General features: G+C 41.1%; 1 protein-coding gene across 5 annotated transcripts in view; it reads right to left on the reverse strand.

Moving 5' to 3' along the window:
• Positions 1-11,146: 11,146 nt before the first annotated feature.
• Positions 11,147-24,685, reverse strand: part of kcnip4a (potassium voltage-gated channel interacting protein 4a) — a 278,940-nt gene continuing 265,401 nt past the window's right edge. For all 5 annotated transcript variants that reach the window (XM_036987594.2, XM_021615143.3, XM_036987595.2 and 2 more), the window contains exons 3-8: positions 17,631-17,700; positions 16,241-16,311; positions 14,294-14,401; positions 13,858-13,962; positions 13,542-13,604; positions 11,147-13,415 (exon numbers count right to left, since the gene is read on the reverse strand). In XM_036987594.2, coding sequence (XP_036843489.2) covers positions 13,368-13,415; positions 13,542-13,604; positions 13,858-13,962; positions 14,294-14,401; positions 16,241-16,311; positions 17,631-17,700 — 465 coding nt within the window. In that variant the 3' untranslated portion in view covers positions 11,147-13,367. The remainder of the gene's footprint in view (positions 13,416-13,541; positions 13,605-13,857; positions 13,963-14,293; positions 14,402-16,240; positions 16,312-17,630; positions 17,701-24,685) is intronic.

The following is a 24,685-nucleotide window of genomic DNA, read 5'->3' on the forward strand; positions in this document are numbered from 1 at the left end:
TAAATATTTCTCTCTATATATATATACACACACACAGTACCAGTCAAAAGTTGACACCTACTCATTCAAGGGTTTTTCTTTATTTTTACTATTTTCTATGTTGTAGAATAATAGTGAAGACCTCTAAACTATGAAATAACACAGAATCATGTAACCAAAAAAGTGTTAAACTGATTGGGGATGCCAATCTGTTGCAGGAATCCATCACTCTTAGTCAAATAGCTTCAATGCCATACAACACTCCTTCCGTGGCCTCAAACTGCTTTTCAACTGTTCGCTGCCTGCCACCGCACGCCCGACTAGCATCACCACCCTGGATGGTTCCGACCTAGAATATGTGGACATCTATAAGTGCCTAAGTGTCTGGCTAGACTGTAAACTCTCCTTCCAGACTCATATCAAACATCTCCAATCCAAAATCAAATCTAGAATCAGCTTTCTATTTCGCAACAAAGCCTCTTTCACTCACGCCGCCAAACTTACCCTAGTAAAACTGACTATCCTGCGTATCCTCGACTTCGGCGATGTCATCTACAAAATGGCTTCCAATACTCTACTCAGCAAACTGGATGCAGTTCATCACAGTGCCATCTGCTTTGTTACTAAATCACCTTATACCACCCACTACTGCGACCTGTATGCTCTAGTCGGCTGGCCCTCGCTACATATTCGTCGCCAGACCCACTGGCTCCAGGTGATCTACAAGTCCATGCTAGGTAAAGCTCCACCTTATCTCAGTTCACTGGTCACGATGGCAACACCCACCCGTAGCATGCGCTCCAGCAGGTGTATCTCACCGATCATCCCTAAAGCCAACACCTCTTGGCCGCCTTTCCTTCCAGTTCTCTGCTGCCTGTGACTGGAACGAATTGCAAAAATCGTTGAAGTTGGAGACTTATCTCCCTCACCAACTTTAAACATCTGCTATCTGAGCAGCTAACCGATCGCTGCAGCTGTACATAGTCCATTGGTAAATAGCCCACCCAATTTACCTACCTCATCCCCATACTGTTTTTATTTATTTACTTTTCTGCTCTTTTACACACCAGTATCTCTACCTGCACATGACCATCTGATCATTTATCACTCCAGTTTTAATCTGCTAAATTATAATTCATTATTCGCCTACCTCCTCATGCCTTTTGCACACAATGTATATAGACTTTTTTTTTATAAAAAAAATTCTAATTCTGTTATTGACTTGTTTATTGTGTAACTCTGTGTTGCTGTCTGTTCACACTGCTATGCTTTATCTTGGCCAGGTCGCAGTTGTAAATTATAACTTGTTCTCAACTAGCCTACCTGGTTAAATAAAGGTGAAATAATTTTAAATTTTTTTTAAAATAGCCCTTACACAGCCTGGAGGTGTGTTTTGGGTCATTGTCCTGCTGAAAAACAAATTATAGTCCTATCCTAAGCGCAAACCAGATGGGATGGCGTATCGTTGCAGAATATTGTGGTAGCCATGATGGTTAAGTGTGCCTTGAATTCTAAATAAATCAGTGTCACCAGCAAACCTCCATGCATCACGGTGGGAATCACACCGTGTATCTGTTCACGTACTCTGGAACCAAAAATCTATAATTTGGACAAATCAGACCAAAGGACACATTTCCACCGATCTAATGTCCATCGCTTGTGTGTCTTCGCACAAACAAGTCTCTTCTCATTGGTGTCCTTTTAATAGTGGTTTCTTTGCAGCAATTTGACCATGAAGGCCTGATTCACACAGTCTCCTCTTAATAGTTGTTGAGCTGTGTGTTACTTGAACTCTTATTTGGGCTGCAATCTGAGGTGGTTAACTCTAATGAACTTATCCTCTGCAGCCGTCTTCCTTTCCTGTGGCGGTCCTCATGAAACATTTTCATCATAGCGCTTGATGGTTTTTGCGACTGCACTTGAAGAAACTTTCAAAGTTCTTGACATTTTCCAGATTGACTGACCATGTCTTAAAGTAATGATGGACTGTCGTTTCTTTTTGCTTATTTGAGCTGTTCTCGCCATAATATGGACTTGGTATTTTACCAAATAGGGCTATCTTCTGTATACCACCCCTACCTTGTCACAACACACAACTGATTGGCTCAAAGAAATTACACCTGTTAATTAAAATGCATTCCAGGTGACTACCTCATGAATCTGGTTGAGAGTGTGCAAATCTGTCATCAAGGCAAAGGGTGGCTACGTTGAAGAATCTCAAATATAAAATGTATTTTGATTTGTTTATATGAATAGTGGTAGGCTCAGAGTACCAGAAGGTGGCAGCATTATATTATTTTTTCACCACAGGCTACTCAAATAAGAGAGTGAATGTATTATTTTTTTGGTTATTTATAATAAGGGTTACATGGAGAAAATCTGGACTCAAATGAAAGTGATGGCCTTCCCTTCACCAAATTATATTTGAGCTAAATCCTCCCTTGAAAAAAGTGACCTTCCCCTATACCCCAAATAATAATTAAAACAAAGTGGGTAAAGAACATCTCTACCGTTTACCCTCACTTTTTGGACAGACCAGAGGTTTAGATATGCAGTTTTAGAAATTGTTCTTCATCCTGTAAGCGTTACATGGCAATGCAGGAATTTTGATAGCACATAGGACCGCGGCCAGGTTGTGGGTTCGCAGACCACCGTCGACAAGAGTAGGGGTTGAAAGATCTCCATTGTAAAAGCATTGCCGGAATCGATCATTGTACTTGCAGGTCCAAGAAAATTGGTCTTTTATACACATTATGCAATTCTGCATCATTTTACATATTAACAGAATATTTGAATACCACACAAATTACAGGCTAAGAATGGACAGAGATAGGCCTGTGTTCATCTTATCCTATTTCTCCAATACCAAATCAGTGTGCCTTGTTTGCAAATAATTATATTTGAGACGTCATTATGAATCTGAGCATGGTACTTTCAAAAGTTAGGCCTACCGTTCCACCCCAGAGTAGACCTATGGGGAAAATGGAAGCTTTAACTGCTGGCTACTTTTCTTCTGTGGCTTAACCCAAAAATAGAAGATCACAAGTGTTTCCCAAAAAACTGTCTAGGTTTAAACATCTATTGTACAGAAAGTGAATAGCTTAATCAATTGATAGTGACAGAATTCGATTGCTTCCCAAGCAAAGGACATTTTTTGTCTCCTTGGCTATAGACGGTTGTAACTCAGCCTCGGAATGTCATAGAAACTAAACAATGATATCCCCATATGCATCGCTGTCATGTCTTTCCCAGGTATTTTACAGCTTGTTTCGAGCATAAAGCATTGCGGACCAAAGCTCTGTTAAAAACTGAACAAAAACATAAAACGCAACATGCAACAATTTCAACGATTTTACTGAGTTATAGTTCATATAAAGAAATCAGTCAATTTAAATGAATTCATGAGGTGCTAATCGAGGAATCTCATATGACTGGGCAGGGGCGCAGCCATAGGCCCACCCACTTGGCAGCCAGGCCCAGCCAATCAGAATTACTTTTTTCTCTGCGGTTTTAAGGCCGGTTGGACGTACTGCAAATTCCCTAAACGACATTGAAGGCAGCTTATGGTGGATAAATTAACATAACATTCTCTAGCAACAGCTCTGGTGGACATTCCTGCAGTCAGCTTGCCAATTGCATGCTCCCTCAAAACTTGAGAAATCTGTGGCATTGTGTGACAAAACAGCACATTTTAGAGCCTTTTATTGTCCCCGGCACAAGGTGAACCTGTGTAATGAACAAGCTGTTTATTCAGCTTCGCATCCTTTTTATTGTCATCAAAATCTAAAGCCAAGGGGTCTGTGCTTTTTACCATTTTATTTAATAAAAAGGTAGGCCTATGGTATACCCTCTAATACCCCCTCAATTCAAGTCTTGGTTTTAAGTCAACAGCCCTTCACTGACACTGAGGTTGGCCAAAGAGAACATGGTGGGTAGAGGAATTGACTGAAACATCTTTGGATATAGCAGCCTATAGCCTATTTTCGCCTGTCAAACAGGTAGACCTACCTCTTTTCTTGAATAGGAAAATAAGAAGACAGTATGTAAACTTCTCTACTATTATTCTGACATTTCACATTCTTAAAATAAACTGGTGATCCTAACTGACCTAAAACAGGGGATTTTAACTAGGATTAAATGTCAGGAATTGTGAAAAACTGAGTTTAAATATACTTGGCTAAAGTGTATGTAGACTTCAACTGTTCCTAAAATCTGTCTTATTCTGACGTCAATAAGTCTGATAAATACATCATGGGCAAGAAACATTGATTTTAATCAAATCTACTATAGTAGTAGCAAGTTGCACTATGTAAAGTATGTAAACCTAAAATTTCACATTTATATAGTGGCAAGAAAAAGTATGTGAACCCTTTGAATTACCTGGATTTCTGCATAAATTGGTTATAAAATTTGATCTGATCTTCATCGGTCACAACAATAGTCACAACTAGAGGTCGACCGATTAATCGGTATGGCCCATTAATTAGGGCCGACTTCAAGTTCACATTTTTTACACATTTATTTAACTAGGCAAGTCAGGTAAGAACACATTCTAATTTTCAATGACGGCCTAGGAACGGTGGGTGAAACTGCCTCGTTCAGGGGCAGAAAGACAGATTTTCACCTTGTCAACTCGGGGGATCCAATCTTGCAACCTTACAGTTAACTAGTCCAACGCAATAACGACCTGCCTCTCTCTCGTTGCACTCCACAAGGAGACTGACTGCCTGTTACGCAAATGCAGTAAGCCAAGGTAAGTTGCTAGCTAGCATTAAACTTATCTTATAAAAAACAATCAATCATAATCACTAGTTAACTACACATGATTGATGATATTACTAGATATTATCTAGCGTGTCCTGTGTTGCATTTAATCTGACTGAGCATACAAGCATACAAGTATCTAAGTATCTGACTGAGCGGTGGTAGGCAGAAGCAGGCGCTAAACATTAATTCAAACAGCACTTTCGTGCATTTTGCCAGCAGCTCTTCATTGTGCGTCAAGCATTGCGCTGTTTATGACTTCAAACCTATCAACTCCCGAGATGAGACTGGTGTGACCGAAGTGAAATGGCTGGCTAGTTAGCGTGTGCTAATAGTGTTTCAAACTTCACTCACTCTGAGCCTTGGGGTGGTTGTTTCCCTTGCGCTGCATGGGTAACGCTTCGATGTGGTGGCTGTTGTCATTGTGTTGCTGGTTCGAGCCCAGGGAGGAGCGAGGAGAGGGACGGAAGCTATACTGTTACACTGGCAATACTAAAGTGCCTATAAGAACATTCAATAGTCAAAGGTTAATGAAATACAAATGGTATAGAGGGAAATAGTCCTATAATAACTACAACCTAAAACGTCTTACCAGGGAATATTGAAGACTCATGTTAAAAGGAACCACCAGCTGTCATATGTTCTCATGTTCTGAGCAAGGAACTGAAACGTTAGCTTTCTTACATAGCACATATTGCACTTTTACGTTCTTCTCCAACACTTTGTTTTTGCATTATTTAAACCAAATTGAACATGTTTCATTATCTACTTGAGGCAAAATTTTATTGATGTATTATATTAAGTTAAAATAAGTGTTCATTCAGTATTGTTGTAATTGTCATTATTACAAATACATGTTTCTATTTTATAAAATCGGCCGATTAATCGGTATCTGCTTTTTTGGTCCTCCAATAAATCAGTATCGGCGGTGTTGAAAAATCATAATCGGTCGACCTCTAGTCACAACATGACAAACACAGTCTGCTTCAACTAATAACACACTGTAAACATTCACAGTGCAGGGTGGGAAAAGTATGTGAAGCCTTGGATTTAATAACTGGTTGACCCACCTTTGGCAGCAATAACCTCAACCAAACATTTTCTGTAGTTGCGGTTCAGACCTGGACAACGGTCAGGAGGAATTTTGGACCATTCTTTTTTACAAAACTGTTTCAGTTCAGCAATATTCTTGGGATGTCTGGTGTGAACCGCTCGAGGTCAGGCCACAGCATCTCAATCGGGTTGAGGTCAGAACGAAGCCGTTCTGTTTATATACTTCTGTGTTTTGGGTTGTTGTCCTGTTGCATCATCCAACTTCTGTTGAGCTTCAATTGGCAGATAGCCTTACACTCTCCTGCAAAAGGTCTTGATTCACTTGGGAAATAATTTTTCTGTCAATGATAGCAAGCTGTCCAAACCATGATGCTCCCTCCACCATACAGTTGGGTTGAGGTTTTGATGTTGGTGTGCTGTGCCTTTTTTTCTCCTCACAGTGTTGTGTGTTCCTTCTAAACAACTCAACTTCAGTTTAATCTGTCCACAGAATATTTTGCCAGTAGTGCCGTGGAACATCCTGGTGCACTTTTGCGAACTTCAGATGTGCAGCAATGTTTTTTTTGTACGGGAGTGGCTTCTTCCGTGGTGTCCTCCCATGAACACCATTCTTGTGTAGTGTTTTACGCATTGTAGACTCAACAGAGATGTTAGCATGTTCCAGAGATTTCTGTAAGTCTTTAGCTGACACTCTAGGATTCTTCTTAACCTCATTGAGCACTCTGCACTGTGCTCTTGCAGTCATCTTTGCAGGACGGCAACAGTGCTGAACTTTCTCCATTTATAGATCATTTGTCTTACCGTGGACTGATAAACGTCAAGGCTTTTAAAGATACCTTTGAAACCCTTTCCAGCTTTATGCAAGACAACAATTCTGAATTAGGTCCAGGTTCAATTAGGTCTTCTGAGATATTTTTTGTTCAAGGCATGGTTCACTCAGGCAATGCTTCTTGTGAATAGCGTTTTTAATAGGGCAGGGCAGGTCTAACCAACATCTCCATTCTCGTCTCATTGATTGGACTCCAGGTTAGCTGAGTCCTGACTTCATTAGCCTAGGGGTTCACATACTTTTCCCAACCCACACTGTGAATGTTTAAATTATGTATTCAACATAGACAAGAAAAATACTATAATGTGTGTTATTAGTTTAAGCACAATGTTTTGTCTGCTGTTGTGACGTAAACAAAGATCAGACACAATTGTATGTCCAACTTATACAGAAATCCAGATAATTCCAAAGGGTTCGCATACTTTTTCTTGCCACTAAGTATTATGACCCTTAACTCAGTACTTTGTTGAAGCACCTTTGGCAGCAATTACAGCCTCAAGTTATATTGGGTATGACACTACATGCTTGGCACAACTGTATTTGGGCAGTTACCCCCATTCTTCTGTGCAGATCCTCTCAAGCTCTGTCAGTTTGGATAGGGAGCATCGCTACACAGCTATTTCCACTGATGTTCGATCGGGTTAAAGTCCAGGCTCTGGCTGGACCAATCAAGGACATTCAGAGACTTGTCCCGAAGCCACTCCTGCATTGTCTCAACTGTGTGCTTAGGGTTGTTGTCCTGTTGGAAGGTGAACATTCATCCTAGTCAGAGGTCCTGAGTGCTCTAGAGCAGGTTTTCATCAAGGATCGTTCTGTACTTTGCGCTGTTCATCTTTCCCTCGTCTCGCAGTCCCTGCCGCTGAAAAACATCCCCACAGCGTGACGCTTGGCATTCAGGCTAAAGAGTTCAATCTTGGTTTCATCAGACCAGAGAATCTTGTTTCTCATGGCCAGAGTTCTTTAGGTGCCTGTTGGCAAACTCCAAGCGGGCTGTCATATGCCTTTTACTGAGGAGTGTCTTCCATCTGGCCACTCTACCATAAAGGCTTAATTGGTGGAGTGCTGCAGAGATGGTTGTCCTTCTGGAACTCTAGAGCTCTGTCAGAGTGACCATCGGATTCTTGGTCACCTCCCTGACCAAGGCCCTTCTCCCCCGATTGCTCAATTTGACTGGGCGGCCAACTCTAGGAAGAGTCTTGGTGGTTCCAAACTTCTTCCATTTAAGAATGATGGAAGCGTCTGTTGTTGGGGACCTTCAATGCTGCAGAAATGTTTTGGTACCCTTCCCAGATCTGTGCCTCGACACAATCCTGCCTCGGAGCTCTATGGACAAATCATTCGACCTCATGGCTTGGTTTTTGCTCTGACATGCACTGTCAACTGTGGAACCTTATATAGACAGGTGTGTGCCTTTCCAAATCATGTCCAAATCAATAACATTTTCCACAGGTGGACTCCAATTTGTAGAAACATCTCAAAGATGATCAATGGAAACGAGATGCACCGGAACTCAATTTCAAGTCTCATAGCAAAGGGTCTGAATACTTACGTAAATAAGGTATGTTTTTTTTATTTTAAAATACACTGCTCAAAAAAATAAAGGGAACACTTAATGTAACTCCAAGTCAATCACACTTCTGTGAAATCAAACTGTCCACTTATGAAGCAACACTGATTGACAATAAATTTCACATGCTGTTGTGCAAATGGAATAGACAACAGGTGGAAATTATAGGCAATTAGCAAGACACCCCTAATAAAGGAGTGGTTCTGCAGGTGATAACCACAGACCACTTCTCAGTTCCTATGCTTCCTGGCTGATGTTTTGGTCACTTTTGAATGCTGGCGGGGCTTTCACTCTAGTGGTAGCATGAGACTGAGTCTACAACCCACACAAGTCGCTCAGGTAGTGCAGCTCATCCAGGATGGCACATCAATGCGAGCTGTGGCCAGAAGGTTTGCTGTGTCTGTCAGCGTAGTGTCCAGAGCATGGAGGCGCTACCAGGAGACAGGCCAGTACATCAGGAGATGTGGAGGAGGCCGCAGGAGGGCAACAACCCAGCAGCAGGACCGCTACCTTTGTGCAAGGAGGGCCCTGCAAAACGACCTCCAGCAGGCCACAAATGTGCATGTGTCTGCTCAAATGGTCAGAAACAGACTCCATGAGGGTGGTATGAGGGCCCGACATCCACAGGTGGGGGTTGTGCTTACAGCCCAACACCGTGCAGGACGTTTGGCATTTGCCAGAGAACACCAAGATTGGCAAATTCGCCACTGGCGCCCTATGCTCTTCACACTGAGCACGTGACAGACGTGACAGCCTGGAGACGCCGTGGAGAACGTTCTGCTGCCTGCAACATCCTCCAGCATGACCGGTTTGGCGGTGGGTCAGTCATGGTGTGGGGTGGCATTTCTTTGGGGGGCCGCACAGCCCTCCATGTGCTCACCAGAGGTAGCCTGACTGCCATTAGGTACCGAGATGATATCCTCAGACCCCTTGTGAGACCATATGCTGGTGCGGTTGGCCCTGGGTTCCTCCTAATGCAAGACAATGCTAGACCTCATGTGGCTGGAGTGTGTCAGCAGTTCCTACAAGAGGAAGGCATTGATGCTATGGACTGATCCCTCAGGAAACCATCCGCCACATCATCAGGAGCATGCCCAGGCGTTGTAGGGAGGCCACACAGGCACGTGGAGGCTACACACACTACTGAGCCTCATTTTGACTTGTTTTAAGGACATTACATCAAAGTTGGACCAGCCTATAGTGTGGTTTTCCACTTTAAATTTGAGTGTGACTCCAAATCCAGACCTCCATGGGTTGATAAATTTGATTTCCATTGATAATTTGTGTGTGATTTTGTTGTCAGCACATTCAACTATGTAAAGAAAAAAGTATTTAATAAGAATATTTCATTAATTCAGATCTAGGATGTGTCATTTTAGTGTTCCCTGTTGTTATTTTTTTGAGCAGTGTACATTTGCAAGAATTTCTAAAAACCTGTTTTCGCTTTATTATGGGGTATTGTGTGTATTTTGATGAGAAAAATAATTGAATCCATTTTAGAATAAGGCTGTAACATAACAAAATGTGGAAAAAGTCAAGGGATCTGAATATTTTCCGAAGGCACTGTATACAGTATACAGCAACTGGTTAAGCAGCACACAAACGTTTTTTGATCAGCAAGATCAGAGCAGGCCTGGGCCATTGTTGGAATATCCATTACAGTGTGTAATGCAGCCTAGTATTATTTACACCATCCCAGCAGCTATCTTTGAAATATAACTTTGTTCTGTGCTTCTCCGAGCATGCACTTCATAGACAATAGGCTATGGATCATTGGATTGAGACCACACTAAATAGCCTATAGGCACACTTGATATTGCGCGCCCAACGGAGAATCAGAGGTGAGGGGCTGCAACCGGCACACATCGATATATAGCCTAATTAGCAACTCATTCTAAAATACTGAGAAATATAGAGACATTTCATCAATTAGAAATTACATGACCCACCCCTGGACTAAATAAAATATACTAAACCCTCCCCTTGATTGAAATTGAAAAAACATGACCCTCCCCCCTTTTTCCTCCAGATACCCATTCTGTACATTTCTATCCATCCCCAAGTGTCTGTCACAGTGCTAAAGTTGAAGGTATCATTTGGTAGGCACAAGCAAATGAACATTCAGTACAGAAGTGAGTACAGAAAAAAACATGAGAAATTATGGTTGATTCATTTTAACAGGCTTTTTTCTGATGCATTCAAATTCTCCAAGATCAGAGTTTGAGTGCATAAAATCAGAAATCATAGAACCCAATTACTACCCTCATGCTATAATGATCGATTTAAATACATTAGGATGTAAGGTTGAATAACAGAATGACATAAGTCACTTTATCATTAGGGAACTTGTTTTCCCAGAGACATATTCACTAAGGAGAAAATGTTTTGAGATGAAACAGGTAGTACCTGAACTTGCCTAAATATCAGACTTATCATGGTTACGCCATGGATAATCAGTCTGAAAAAAAGTCGCTGTTAAAAATATGCAGTAGTCTCTACAAACTAGGTTACTTTATCGGTTGTCCGTGCTGTTGGTCCTTTCGCTGGAAGGTAGTGGCGATCAAATGTCCATAGGAAAGTATTGTTTACCTGACTTTTTGCTGCACCGGTAGGTTCGGTCGCTTGTATTTTCCACCTCCTGACGCATTTCACGTGATGCGCAATATATGAACAATAGCCAAATGTAACCGAATGTAGTCGACTAAAGCCTGTTCCCTGCAATCAGCTGGAAGTGCTTGTGAAATTAGTTTGGGACAACATTTAGTCTGTACTTCGGTTAAGCTCGGCCATTGTTGACATATTGTGCAAGTTGCATGCAAATTGCGTCAACATTGAAAATACATACCGATATAGACCAGCGTACTGAAAGTCGGGTTAATAATGCTACTCGGTGGATATTTTGTCTCAGATGACTTCCTACATAAAGGACAAAAATCAGCGGACAACAGGTAAAGTACGTTCAAATGAACTTTATTCAACATTCCGACTTGTGATGGGACTGTTCACAAAAAGTGAGCCTTCATGTTAGAGACGAGAGAGAGGAGTCTTCCACTCTTGGATTTGTAGAAGCTATACCTGAACTTGTCCAAATAGAACTTGTTTTTCATTGCAGGCTTTTCTGTGCCCTACTTAACTTGACCCATATGTTTAGGAGATAAGCCAGCTGAACAAAATCATTGGTCAAATAAGATCAAGTTAGGTACACAAGTTATTGTCCTAGACTTTGCTTAATCATATGGACATCAGAACATATTCCAATGGATACATAAGGAATTGCCAATTAAGGCAAGAAAAATGAATTGTGCAGATACTACCTTGCTCATACCAACCTTTTAGATAGATGAGGACTAAATAGTAGGGTTTTTGGAACCACCTGTGAGTGAGATTGGGGAGGGTGAGGCCCCATCTGCTGCCCAGCATGCTCTGTGCCTGCCCACATTTGGGGCCTATCAGGGCTCTAATCAGAGACAGCCACGGCCAATCAGTCTTCATTATGCAAAGAACCTGGACACATGCCCCAAACAAGAGGAAAGAAAACACAGACCTCATCCAGAAGCAACCTCTATCCAGCAACAAAATCTAGACCCTTAATACACTTGTAGGTGGTTTGATTCCTGGCCATTCTAATTGGGTTGAACGGTCAAATATGATTTCCCTCGTGTGGTTTTTAGACTTAGTTGGCATATATTGTTGCTTGCTAGCTTGTTGCCAGTTTGACAAGAACATGTAGTAGGTAACTAGTTTGTTTAAACACATTAGTGAAAGCTAAACAGCTACCACTTGTTTTGAAAGTTGGATAATCTTATCCTTAAAAGTGTTTGAACAAAGCAACTGGGAAACTTCCATGGCAGACATTGTTGTCCCCTTAATTGCCACATAATTTCTGAGAAGCATGAGCCCCACCACCAATCAGCCTACACCACTGTGCACACACCCGTCATTACTATGACAACCAGCAAATGACTGCTGTCGGAACACACAAATCCGATTGTCACTTGTAACCTACTGTTTAGACAGTCAATGTTCCAAAATGGATTTTAAAAACAAAACTGATTTGAGCAGTGTGAACAAGGCTTGAAAGGTATGGATAGATACAAAGTGAAGTAGGTTATGGCTCCACCTTGCCTTCTGACAGGCCGAGTGGAATTATCGCCATATTGATTACACCTGTCCAATCTTCCCATATCTCTGCAATCGCCTAGAAAGTTGGGGCTAGGGGTTGTTTCTGGACAGGGATATATATTTACAAAACTAAAGGTGACAGAGATCAGATTAGCTTGTATAATTTCATCCCAGTGATCCTCTTTATAAGACAGTGATCAATATACATTACATACCCAAGAAGACTGTAAATTCACCCCAAGAGTTAGCTTCTGCTTAATACTGAACATCTGACTATCCCTTTGTACACTGACTACCATATTATATAAATAAAATCAAACATACCACAAAATAGTGATTCGAAACATGAATGGAAACATGTCGACAGGAAACATCTCAAAACAGGGAAATACACACATGTAGGGTCACAAAATACATTTAGAAGCAGCATAATCTTGTGACAAGATGGTCATTTCTCCTATGCGTAGACTCAAGGTAAGTAACACCAACCTGTGTGCTTCTAAGGATACTGTCCAGACTCATCAAATGCAATGTGGAGTGCATCGTCTCATTCTAGTTGGCAAGTAAACATGAACAAAGTTGAACAGTTCTCAGATAGTATATACATATTTTTTGAAATGGTACAATGTTAAGTCTATATTTTATCTGGGTCCTGGGAGAGCAAAGGATGGACCATGGTGGGTGAAAAACCGCTCACCTTTCAAACTCGTTGTTGTCCATCTGTTCAAAGGCAGTGGCAAAATCTAACACAGCTGGGTTTCCTGTACTGCAGATAAATACTGACTGCGGCACAGCTGTTACGATCGAGGCATCTTTGTACACAGGTTTGAAGAGTTCAATTTACTCAATCAAACCACAAAACTCAAATTGAAAAGGTAGGATTGGAAAACATCAATGCTTTTTTTTGCAGTTATTCCAGAATGTTTCATACCGTTACATCTATACTGTATTTGCTGTGTGACAATACTTCCTTATGTTTGTCTGAACAGCGTACAGTTGATAGAATGGCGTCTGTCGATAGTCCGGTCCAGAGCTCTCCACGTCAGCCACAAGTTAAATGACGTTATCAAAGAGCTGCATCGATCTCATGATGTTCTCATCCTGGTGGACAAACATACATTTTAGAGATATGTCCCTACTTCACTTATGTGAATACCAGAGGTACTAAATACTGCATTGTGCAAAACATATGATGCGATTGCAGAAAAGAAGGCAGAAATAACTCACATTTTGGCAGCAGTCAATAAACTCATCTATGGTTACAACTCCATCCTTGTTTTTATCCATCTTCTGTTGGTCAGGAAGGGCAGAGATGTTGAGAATGCAACGCAATATGATGTAACAGTATAGACAGAAATAAACTGAAAAGATGGTCAACTGTTAATTTCATTCCACGCAACAAATGTCACTGTACTTTGGGGTTATTTGTATCTAAATATGACAAGCATTGGACTATGGGCCCATACAATAAATGCTGCTAATGGTGAATATAATATGCACATTTTGGCAACAATGTACGGAACTTAAAAATAAAAAAACATACCTGAAAAAATATCTCCACGTGTTGCCGAGGCGTATCGTCTTTGAGTAGGGGATATGTGCATTTCCCCATCATGTCATAGATGGCCTTCATGATGTCGAGCATTTCCTTTAAAACGGAGAGTTAATAAGATAACGGAAATGTTGACAAGTACATTATGCAATACCCGGCTTTCAGGGTATCATACTATGAAACATTGACAAAGTAGGCGATCGTTCTTTACATATCATTAGACTGGTTGTCCAGTATTCAACAGACGGCATGCTTTATATCTACATACAGTAGGTCATCTCTCATACAACACGTTACAATTATTAGAGCAGTATGGTTATCCCCTTTATTCGTATTTAAAGAAATCAATATATGATTCACTCTGTTCAATCATCTAACCGTATCAACATCATCGTTAACAGCAAGTTGCGACATTAATGGTAAGTACCTCCTTAGTAATATAGCCATCCTTATTAATATCATACAGATTAAAGGCCCAGTTGAGCTTCTCCTGGACTGAGCCTCGGAGCAGGATAGAGAGGCCCATTACAAAGTCCTGCAGTAGAAACACAACCCATTAGACCTTTGCACTTATACAAACACAATACAATTGTACCAAGAATATCTCAAACATCAGCTAAACCTGAATGGATTGATATGATACTGGTACATCCAACATACGCAAAAGTATATTCATGTAGAAAGAATGAACTTGAATTGAACTTAGTTTGATTACCATATCTAGTCTAAAAAGACATAATTCATTCATTGGTATCATTCTTCCCAACAATATTCTTCCCAAAAAGCAACAATTGAACAAAGAGAACATTATATCCTTGAAGTGCTGAAACTTAAATATATAAGAATGCATATGATTTGTAGAGGTTTTTTTTTAGGATCCCAATGAAATAGGCTTGAGGGTTATCCAGTACTATGGGACAGAAGGTACCAGTGTTTATTAACACCAGATAACTAGGGTGTAGAGCAATGACAACATGTCTGTTGTAATACGTAAGCCTATACTCTTCCTTAATGTTAATTATATGTATGCTGAGGGAGATTACCATATATATATATATATATATATATATATATATATATATATATATATATATATATATATATATATATATATATATATATATATATATATATATATATATATATATATATATATACATACAGTTGAAGTCAGAAGTTTACATACACCTTAGCCAAATACATTTAAACTCAAGTTTTTCACAATTCCTGACATTTAATCCTAGTAAAAATTCCCTGTCTTAGGTCAGTTAGGATCACCACTGATGCTGCCACCCCCATGCTTCACAGTTGGGATGGTGTTCTTCGGCTTGCAAGCCTCCCCCTTTTCCTCCAAACATAACGATGGTCATTATGGCCAAACAGTTCTATTTTTGTTTCATCAGACCAGAGTGCATTTCTTCAAAAAGTACGATCTTTGTCTCCATGTGCAGTTGCAAACCGTAGTCTGCCTTTTTAATGGTGGTTTTGGAGCAGTGGCTTGTTCCTTGTTGAGCGGCCTTTCAGGTTATGTCGATATAGGACTCGTTTTACTGTGTATATAGATACTTTTGTACCTGTTTCTTCCATCAACGTTTGTTCTGGGATTGATTTGCACTTTTCGCACCAAAGTATGTTCATCTCTAAGAGACAGAACACGTCTCCTTCCTGAGTGGTATGATGGCTGCGTGGTCCCATGGTGTTTATACTTGCATACTATTGTGTGTACAGATGAACATGGTACCTTCCGGCGTTTGGAAATTGCTCCCAAGGAGGAACCAGACTTGTGGAGGTCTACATTTTTTTTTTCTGAGGTCTTTTTCTGAGGCCTTGAAATACATCCACAGGTACACCCCCAATTGACTCAAATTATGTAAATGATCCTATCAGAAGCTTCTAAAGCCATTACATAATTTTCTGGAATTTTCCAAGCTGTTTAAAGGCACTCTCAACTTAGTGTATGTAAACTTCTGACCCACTGGAATTGTGATACAGTGAATTATAATTGGAATAATCTGTCTGTAAACCATTGTTGAGGACTGAGAAGACCAACTTGAGTATCTCATCAGAGACTGATATACTGTATATAAGGAATCTCCACAACTGTATATTCTATATTAAAACCTGTAATGTTAAAAAAATGGAGATATATAAATGGAACATTCCTGGTTAAATATAAACAAAAAAAAGGTATGGACTAGTGTCTGTCAATCCTTTTCCTGGAGACCTGCAGGCTTTTGTTCTTCCCCAGCATTAACACACATGCATCAACTTTGACACTATAGAACCAAATCTCTAATGTAAAATGTATCAACGCCATTATACTTTAGAGAGTGACGTCAGTCAGTGATGAATTGTCAAGGACACACTAGCTTACCTCAAAACTCACAGATCCATCTTTATCCGTGTCAAACGCGTTGAACAGAAAATGTGCATATGTTGAAGCGTCTGAAACGAGAGACACAGTCTCGGTCAAACATTGTAATGACAAGTCACAACCTTAATTGACATGGACAATACATGCTGACAGCGGTTCCAACTAGACATTTTCAACTGTGGTGTTTTTTCTCCTTTGGTCAACATAAAAGCCATCATAAGTTTTTTTTCCCAAAGCAGAGTAAGAATAAGAGATTTTAGAGTTGTTTTAATTTGATAGTTTTCCCAGTAGCAGGCCTTTAAGCAAGATGTGTTATCGCTCCCTTTCAAAGTTGCATCTTCACATGTTTTAGTTGCAACTCTCTGGCAATCCTAAAATATTTTCAAGCAGCATAACAGAACTAAGTGTCTGTGTGTGTGCCTGCGTGAGCTCTCAAACCTTGGCCTGTTTGCGACTGACTGACAGCGTGTGTGTTTGCTGTAAAGATGAGAGATAAAAATAAAAATGTGCTGAGTTTCTTTTGTTGAGCTGTATGGGCTAATGCAGATGACATTCCATCAAACACAAGGAACCCAGGGGGACTAGCAGGAAAGACTGCCCCAGTCAGTGTAACAAATAAACGGAGCACAAAAGAACAAGCGATATAACGACATTACAATGTAACATTGCTTCTTAAAAGGAAATCCATCATTGTACAGTGGACAATAAGACACATACTGCAGATCTATTACCTACAGTATGAAGACAATATTGCTTCATGTACTGGTTCAGGAGAACGTATCTGTGTGACTTTGGCTGCAATCCAGCACTGTCATATACAAACAGTTGATATAGAAAAGTTATATATTTTTTTATAGGTTTTTAACGTACTATAGGCACCTGTACTTTATCATTGGGAAAGAAATGAAGATGTGTGTTTTGCAGAGGTAGACAAGTCTTCCCATATCCCTGGCGTTTGTCTCTCTTGCTGTAATGCTAGAGACCTCCAGAGCCATATATTTTGAGCTATATTTAGCCACGGACACATCATATACAAGTGATTTGGGGGACACATCCTCCAGTGTCTTTCGATAAACATGTTTTATTTATATTTGGGTGAGATATAATGCCTTAAAAAAAACAATGTGTGAATTAAAAAATGGGAGAACTTCGAAGTAGAAGAACATGACTTTACCTTTGGGCTTTGTGAGCTGAATTAACTAAATATCAATGTGCCAAAGAAGGTTCAGGTGCTCAGGTGCTTATTTCCAAGAACCCAAACCCCTGTCTTTCCAGTCATACCAATTCCAATGACCCAATTCCACCGGATAATCAAAAGAAAGAGCACACCTTTGGCCGAACACATTTTGTCCATCCAAATGAACAATTCTCACCAGATGTGTCAACATACCTCCCTGTGGAAAGAACTGGGAGTAGATGTCTTTGAAGGTGTCTTCGTTGACCACACCACTAGGGCACTCCTGCAAGGAAAAGAGAATATCATTCCATTTGATTCAGACGCACAAGGCATTCTTAATTTGCCTCGGACATGGCCAACCCCATGCTGCAAGACATGAAAAAAGCAATATTTTATACTGCTTAAAAAAAGACCGCCGTAGCCTTTCAAGTTTTAACGTTTATTTGTTACGTGTAAAACAGTACAGTGAAATTCTTACATTGCAGTGATAAAATAGAATAAAACATTTAAGACTAAAAAAACTGCAAAAAGTATATACAGATCAGTGCCAGTGCCATTCAATGTGCAGCGGTACTGGAGTGGTTGAGTTGGGTTAATACATAAAAAGTGACTGGTAGTAGGATATATATGTAAACAGCAGCATACCACCCTGCATCCCACTGTTGGCTTGCTTCTGAAGCGAAGCAGGGTTGGTCACTGGATGGGAGACCAGATGCTGCAGGAAGTGGTGTTCGAGGGCCAGTAGGAGGCACCATTTCCCAAATCACCAGGGCAGTGATTGGGGACATTGCCCTGTGTAGGGTGCCGTCTTTTGAGTGGAACATTAAACGGCTGTCCTGACTCTCTGTGGTCACTAAAAATTCCATGGCACTTAATGTAAGAGTACGGGGTGTTAACCCCGGTGTCCTGGCTAAATTCTCAATCTGGCCCTAACACTGTCACCTAATCATCCCCAGCTTACAATTGGCTCATTCATCCCTGTAACTATTCCCCAGGTCGTTGATGTAAATGAGAATGTGTTCCAGTCAATTCACCTGGTAAAAAAAGGGGCTGAAAGGTGACTGGAAGTAGGATTATATACATACTAATGGTAATATATACACATGTGAACAAGAGTAAGTGTGACCAGTACCATGATAAATGTTAATAGAAATCAATGGACAGTGGTGTAATAAATCTAATCAATGATAATTTTAGTAGGAGGGTGGCGTTCAATCCCTGGGTTAATACAGGGCTTGTAGGGTGACAATGTCGGCAATGCATTTCCTGATGAAGCCCAAGACGGAGGTGGTTAGCTAGTCGATGGAGTCCCGAATCATATTCCAGTCAGCGCTAGCAAAGCAGTCCTGCAACATAGCCTCTGACTCGGAAGGACGATTTCTCTACAGAGCAAGTCGCGGGTACTTCCTGGAAACAGGAGCATAGACACATGATCTAATTTGCCAAAGGGGGGGCCTTGAATGTTTAGTTGTGGGTTGAGTAACAGTGGTCTTTATCCTAGTGTCGAAGGAGACGTGTTGATAAAAGTTGGGCTTCACGTGTCTTACTGACGCAGAAATAACTCAGTAAAATTTTGGAAATTGTTGCGCGTTGTTTATATTTTTGTTTAGTATACTTGTAGTGTGGTTTTCTTGATTTACTGATAATAGGACTCAGTGCTAGAGGCGTCACTACAGACCCTGGTTCGATTCCAGGCTGTATTACAACTGGCCGTGATTGGGAGTCCCATGGGGCGGCGCACAATTGGCAAGTCAAAACAGTGAGATGGGTACAATTAATCCATAAAACAGTAAGAGGAGTTCATGAGTGGAACCCATTAGGAAATGTGTTTCAGGCAAATACACTGGCATTCAGTGGGGAGCGGTCTTCACCTAACAGCACAGAACTACAGTATATCAGATGCATTAGGCTGGCCATTATCAACCAAAAGAGTGTTGAGAAAAGTGTGTACAGTTCACAATCACCAAAAGGAAATAGGGATATGAAAGGGTTTGTGGTGAATGGTGATGTCCTTTTTGAGAAGAAAATAGGGTTTGTAGGGCCTCTTATCAAATGTGCAGAGGGCGTCTTCCTCAAGTCCAGAGCTATACATGTGCCCTTGTCAGCGCAATGGAAATCTGTACAATTATATTATCATAAAGGCCTAACCTCTGGAGCTATTGTCAATGCAATCTAGCTTTTATTTCTTACAAGCTAGAAAAACCGTGCTCAATTTCTGTTTAGATATCCACCAAGGACACCTTTTAAAAAGAGATCAATGCTTGACATGAATAACTGTTTCCTTTCATTCTCGTCTGTAAACAATGAGCAGCAGCATACAATTCAACTTTTATCTCGTCTCTGTACAACAAGACAGAACTAGAATATCAATATTTTATTTACACATACAAAATATCATTCTGATAATGTAAATAATATTGCTTGTGTCTCATTTCGTAATCTAAAGGACATGAATGGATTCCCAGCTCAAGATGCCATACGCCTTTAACCCCTAGAGTTGACGTCGGCACCCCCGCAGAAATCACATAAAAAAAGCGCCCGAACGATGATGAATACGATGGTGTTCTACGATCCCCACAAGCGTTACGGGACTCGTCTGAAGTTGGTCCCGCCAATCTGCCAACTTTTGAATGTAGCATCCGAACAGATCGGGCTACACACTAATGACGCCTCGAACACGTAGAGTTGAAGTCGGAAGTTTACATACACCTTAGCCAAATACATTTAAACTAATTTAAAGTAGATGGCCAAACCGACTTGCCAAAACTATAGTTTGTTAACAAGAAATGTGTGGAGTTGTTGAAAATTGAGTTTTAATGACTCCAACCTAAGTGTATGTAAATGTCTGACTTCAACTGTACATGTTGATTGTTTTACAAGACTAGTCCGAAGGTAGCCCGGTACCAGTTAAACAAGTGAATGGAGGTAAATATGGAAGTAGTTTATAGTTTAGTTTAATGTGTAGTTTAGTTTAATGTGTCCCTGAACAAAAGAGGGGGGGGGGGGGGGGGTCAACATCAAAAGTAACAGTCAGTATCTGGTGTGGCCAGCAACTACATTAAGTACTGCAATGCATCTTCTCCTCATGGACTGAACCAGATTTGCCAATTCCTGCTGTGAGATGTTACCCCACTCTTAAACAAAGGCACCTGCAAGTTCCCGGACATTTCTGGGGGGAATGGCCCTAGCCCTCACCCTCCGATCCAACAGGTCCTAGACATGCTCAATGGGATTGAGATCCGGGCTCTTCGCTGGCAGAACACTGACATTCCTTGCAGGAAAGCACGCACAGAACGAGTAGTATGGCTGGTGGCATTGCCATGCTGGAGGGTCATGTCAGGGTGAGCCGATCATGCTGTGACACACTGTCCCAGACCATGACAGACCCTCCACCTCCAAATCGATCCCGCTCCAGAGTACAGGCCACTGTGTAACGCAAATCCGACCATCACCCCTGGTGAGACAAAACCGCGACTCGTCAGTTAAGAGCACGTTTTGCCAGTCCTGTCTGGTCCAGCGACGGTGGGTTTGTGCCCATAGGCAACATTGTTGCCGATGATGTCTGGTGAGGACCTGCCTTACAACAGGCCTACAACCCTCAGTCCAGCCTCTCTCAGCCTATTGTGGAATGTCTGAGCACTGATGGAAGGATTGTGCGTTCCTGGTGTAACTCCTGTACCTGTCCAGCAGGTGTGATGTAGCGATCCTGTGCAGGTGTTGTTACAAATCAAATCAAATGTATTTGTCACATACACATGGTTAGCAGATGTTAATGCGAGTGTAGCGAAATGCTTGTGCTTCTAGTTCCGACAATGCAGTAATAACCAACGAGTAATCTAACCTAACAATTCCAAAACTACTACCTTATATACACAAGTGTAAAGGGATAAATAATATGTACATAAAGATATATGAATGAGTGATGGTACAGAACGGCATAGGCAAGATGCAGTAGATGGTTTCGAGTACAGTATATACATATGAGATGAGTAATGTAGGGTATGTAAACAAGTGGCATTGTTTAAAGTGGCTAGTGATACATGTATTACATAAAGATGCAGTAGATGATATAGAGTACAGTGTATACATATACATATGAGATGAGTAATGTAGGGTATGTAAACATTATATTAAGTAGCATTAGCGTTTAAAGTGTTTAAAGTGGCTAGTGATATATTTTACATCAATTTCCATCAATTCCCATTATTAAAGTGGCTGGAGTTGAGTCAGTGTCTCGGCAGCAGCCACTCAATGTTAGTGGTGGCTGTTTAACAGTCTGATGGCCTTGAGATAGAAGCTGTTTTTCAGTCTCTCGGTCCCTGCTTTGATGCACCTGTACTGACCTCACCTTCTGGATGATAGCGGGGTGAACAGGCAGTGGCTCGGGTGGTTGTTGTCCTTGATGATCTTTATGGCCTTCCTGTGACATCGGGTGGTGTAGGTGTTCTGGAGGGCAGGTAGTTTGACTCCGGTGATGCGTTGTGCAGACCTCACTACCCTCTGGAAAGCCTTACGACTGTGGGCGGAGCAGTTGCCGTACCAGGCGGTGATACAGCCCGACAGGATGCTCTCGATTGTGCATCTGTAGAAGTTTGTGAGGGCTTTTGGTGACAAGCCGAATTTCTTCAGCCTGCTGAGGTTGAAGAGGCGCTGCTGCGCCTTCTTCACGACGCTGTCTGTGTGGGTGGACCAATTCAGTTTGTCCGTGATGTGTACGCCGAGGAACTTAAAACTTACTACCCTCTCCACTACTGTCCCATCAATGTGGATAGGGGGGTGCTCCCTCTGCTGTTTCCTGAAGTCCACAATCATCTCCTTTGTTTTGTTGACATTGAGTGTGAGGTTATTTTCCTGACACCACACTCCGAGGTCCCTCACCTCCTCCCTGTAGGCCGTCTCGTCGTTGTTTGTAATCAAGCCTACCACTGTAGGCCACAAACTTGATGATTGAGTTGGAGGTGTGCATGACCACGCTGTGGTGGGTGAACAGGGAGTACAGGAGAGGGCTCAGAACGCACCCTTGTGGGGCCCCAGTGTTGAGGCTCAGCGGGGTGGAGATGTTGTTACCTACCCTCTGCCACTGCGAGGACGATCAGCTGTCCATCCTGTCTCCCTGTAGCACTGTCTTGGGCCTCTCACAGTACAGACATGGCAATTTATTGCCCTGGCCACATCTGCATTCCTCATGCCTCCTTGCAGCATGCCTAAGGCACGTTCACGCAGATGAGCAGGGACCCTGGGCATCTTTCTTTTGGTGTTTTTCAGAGTCAGTACAAAGGCCTCTTTAGTGTCCTAAGTTTTCATAACTGTGACCTTAATTGCCTACCGTCTGTAAGCTGTTAGTGTCTTAACGACCGTTCCACAGGTGCATGTTCATGAGTTGTTTATGGTTCATTGAACAAGCATGGGAAACCTTGTTTAAACCCTTTACAATGAAGATCTGTGAGGTTATTTGGATTTTTACAAATTATCTTTGAAAGACAGGGTTCTGAAAAAGGGACGTTTCTTTTTTTGCTGAGTTTATTAATTTCAGATATAGGATAGACTAGGCTTTGGCGGTATACCGTATATACCCTAGGTATTTGGAAAAAGCCACAGGAAGGTTTTTCAATACTGTCAAAACCGTTAACTTGAAAATGTGAATATTTGTAGCTACTTTTTATGTAAATACCTGCAGTCAACTTGTGCCATACGTAAGAAGCTAAAGAACATTGCATTCCTCATTTCACCAGTCACATTATTATGTAGTTTACGGTAGTCCAGTCACGTGATGTTTGTTTACAAGCACACAGCGTCATGCAGCATACTCCAGGTGATCTAATTACACTATGGAATTCACAACTAAATGTTTGCCAGCTAAATATCTTAGAACTATTAAGTGAAGTGTCTAAAATGTGCTAAATACTTAGCTAACTAGCTACTAAATTAGCTATCTAGTTAAGTGGTGGGCTTCTTCCAAAATCAAGCATTTGCTTAGTAACAGCATAGCATCCCCTCCTGGATCAAGACCCTTGCAGGCTAATATTTGTTTTGTGCATGAAAGAAACTGTGTCGCGTTTTTAAGTTACTTCATTGATTAGGTCAGAAACTGTACAAATTGTTCTCAATGTGCTCATTAGCATTGAGTTAGCATTCTCTATGACGATTTCTAAGTACTTGTTAGCATTTTGTTAGCATTCTGGTAAGTGATGTTTTTTCAGCTTTGAATATTAGTACTTGACTGCAGGTATTTATTTAAACTTGTGCACTAGGTAATATATAAAATTAGATCGCGTTCATCATTTCTCCCGTTAGATTTTTCATTCTGAAACTTTTTCAATATGAAGCTTACTCGCCACCTCTCATTTCCCAAAACAGCGGTTTAAGCTAGTCGGGTGTGTTTGTTTACAAAGAAGCACAACAAGCAAAATGGGAGCTTCATAAGATGAGTCACTCCTGCAGCGCAACTTAAGTGAGGTGATCAAGTTACACTTTTCAATTCATTTCTAATTATTAAGTTAACTATCTAAGATGTGCCAAGCTGAGTTGCTAATGTTATCTAAACTCGCAAGATCAAGCTTCTTAGTAATAGCTACAGAGACAATCCCCTCCTGAATTAAGACACATATTCTTATTTTACAAAATGTTATGTTGTTTTCAAATGAAACACAATAACTTGCTCGTTAAAGCTCTTAGAATTGATTTGTTTGGAAATCCACAGCGTTATTTCATCGTTATGAATACTGAGGTAGCACCGGTCATTGCTACGGTGGCAATGTGGTGCAATACCCCCAAAACAATAAGAAATTGGATAGAAATAAAATGAACTTGACAAACTAAATGAACGTGTCATAAACTGAATGAACTTGACGCGAACACAACTAAGTTGGCACAAACAAAATATAAATGGGCCGCAACCGGTCACTTACAACATTTATAGAACTCACCCAAGCATGCAAAACTGTATCAAATCTGAGGGAGACAGCGAAGGTTGGTAATTGTGTGGGCCACAGCTGCTGTATCGATGTTTGTGGGTGAGGGCCAACTACATAAACAAGGCTGGTAGGAGGCACCCTCAGACTTTAAGGGCTGCCTCGACTTGTCGAGTGGCAAATCACATCAACACCAGCAGGCATTCGATCAGCTGTGTGGCACATGAGTTTGTGTTTAGATCGTTGATTATAGCTCCCATGTATTATGGCACTCTTAATGGTCCACGGGATACTCAAAAAAAGGTGTGATAGAAACAAATATGTTTCTATCAAATGCAAAACCAAACCTTCCCACAT

The sequence above is a fragment of the Oncorhynchus mykiss genome, chromosome 9 (genome assembly GCF_057628025.1).
Source record: "Oncorhynchus mykiss isolate SJ-2025 chromosome 9, ASM5762802v1, whole genome shotgun sequence".
Lineage (NCBI taxonomy): Eukaryota > Metazoa > Chordata > Actinopteri > Salmoniformes > Salmonidae > Oncorhynchus > Oncorhynchus mykiss.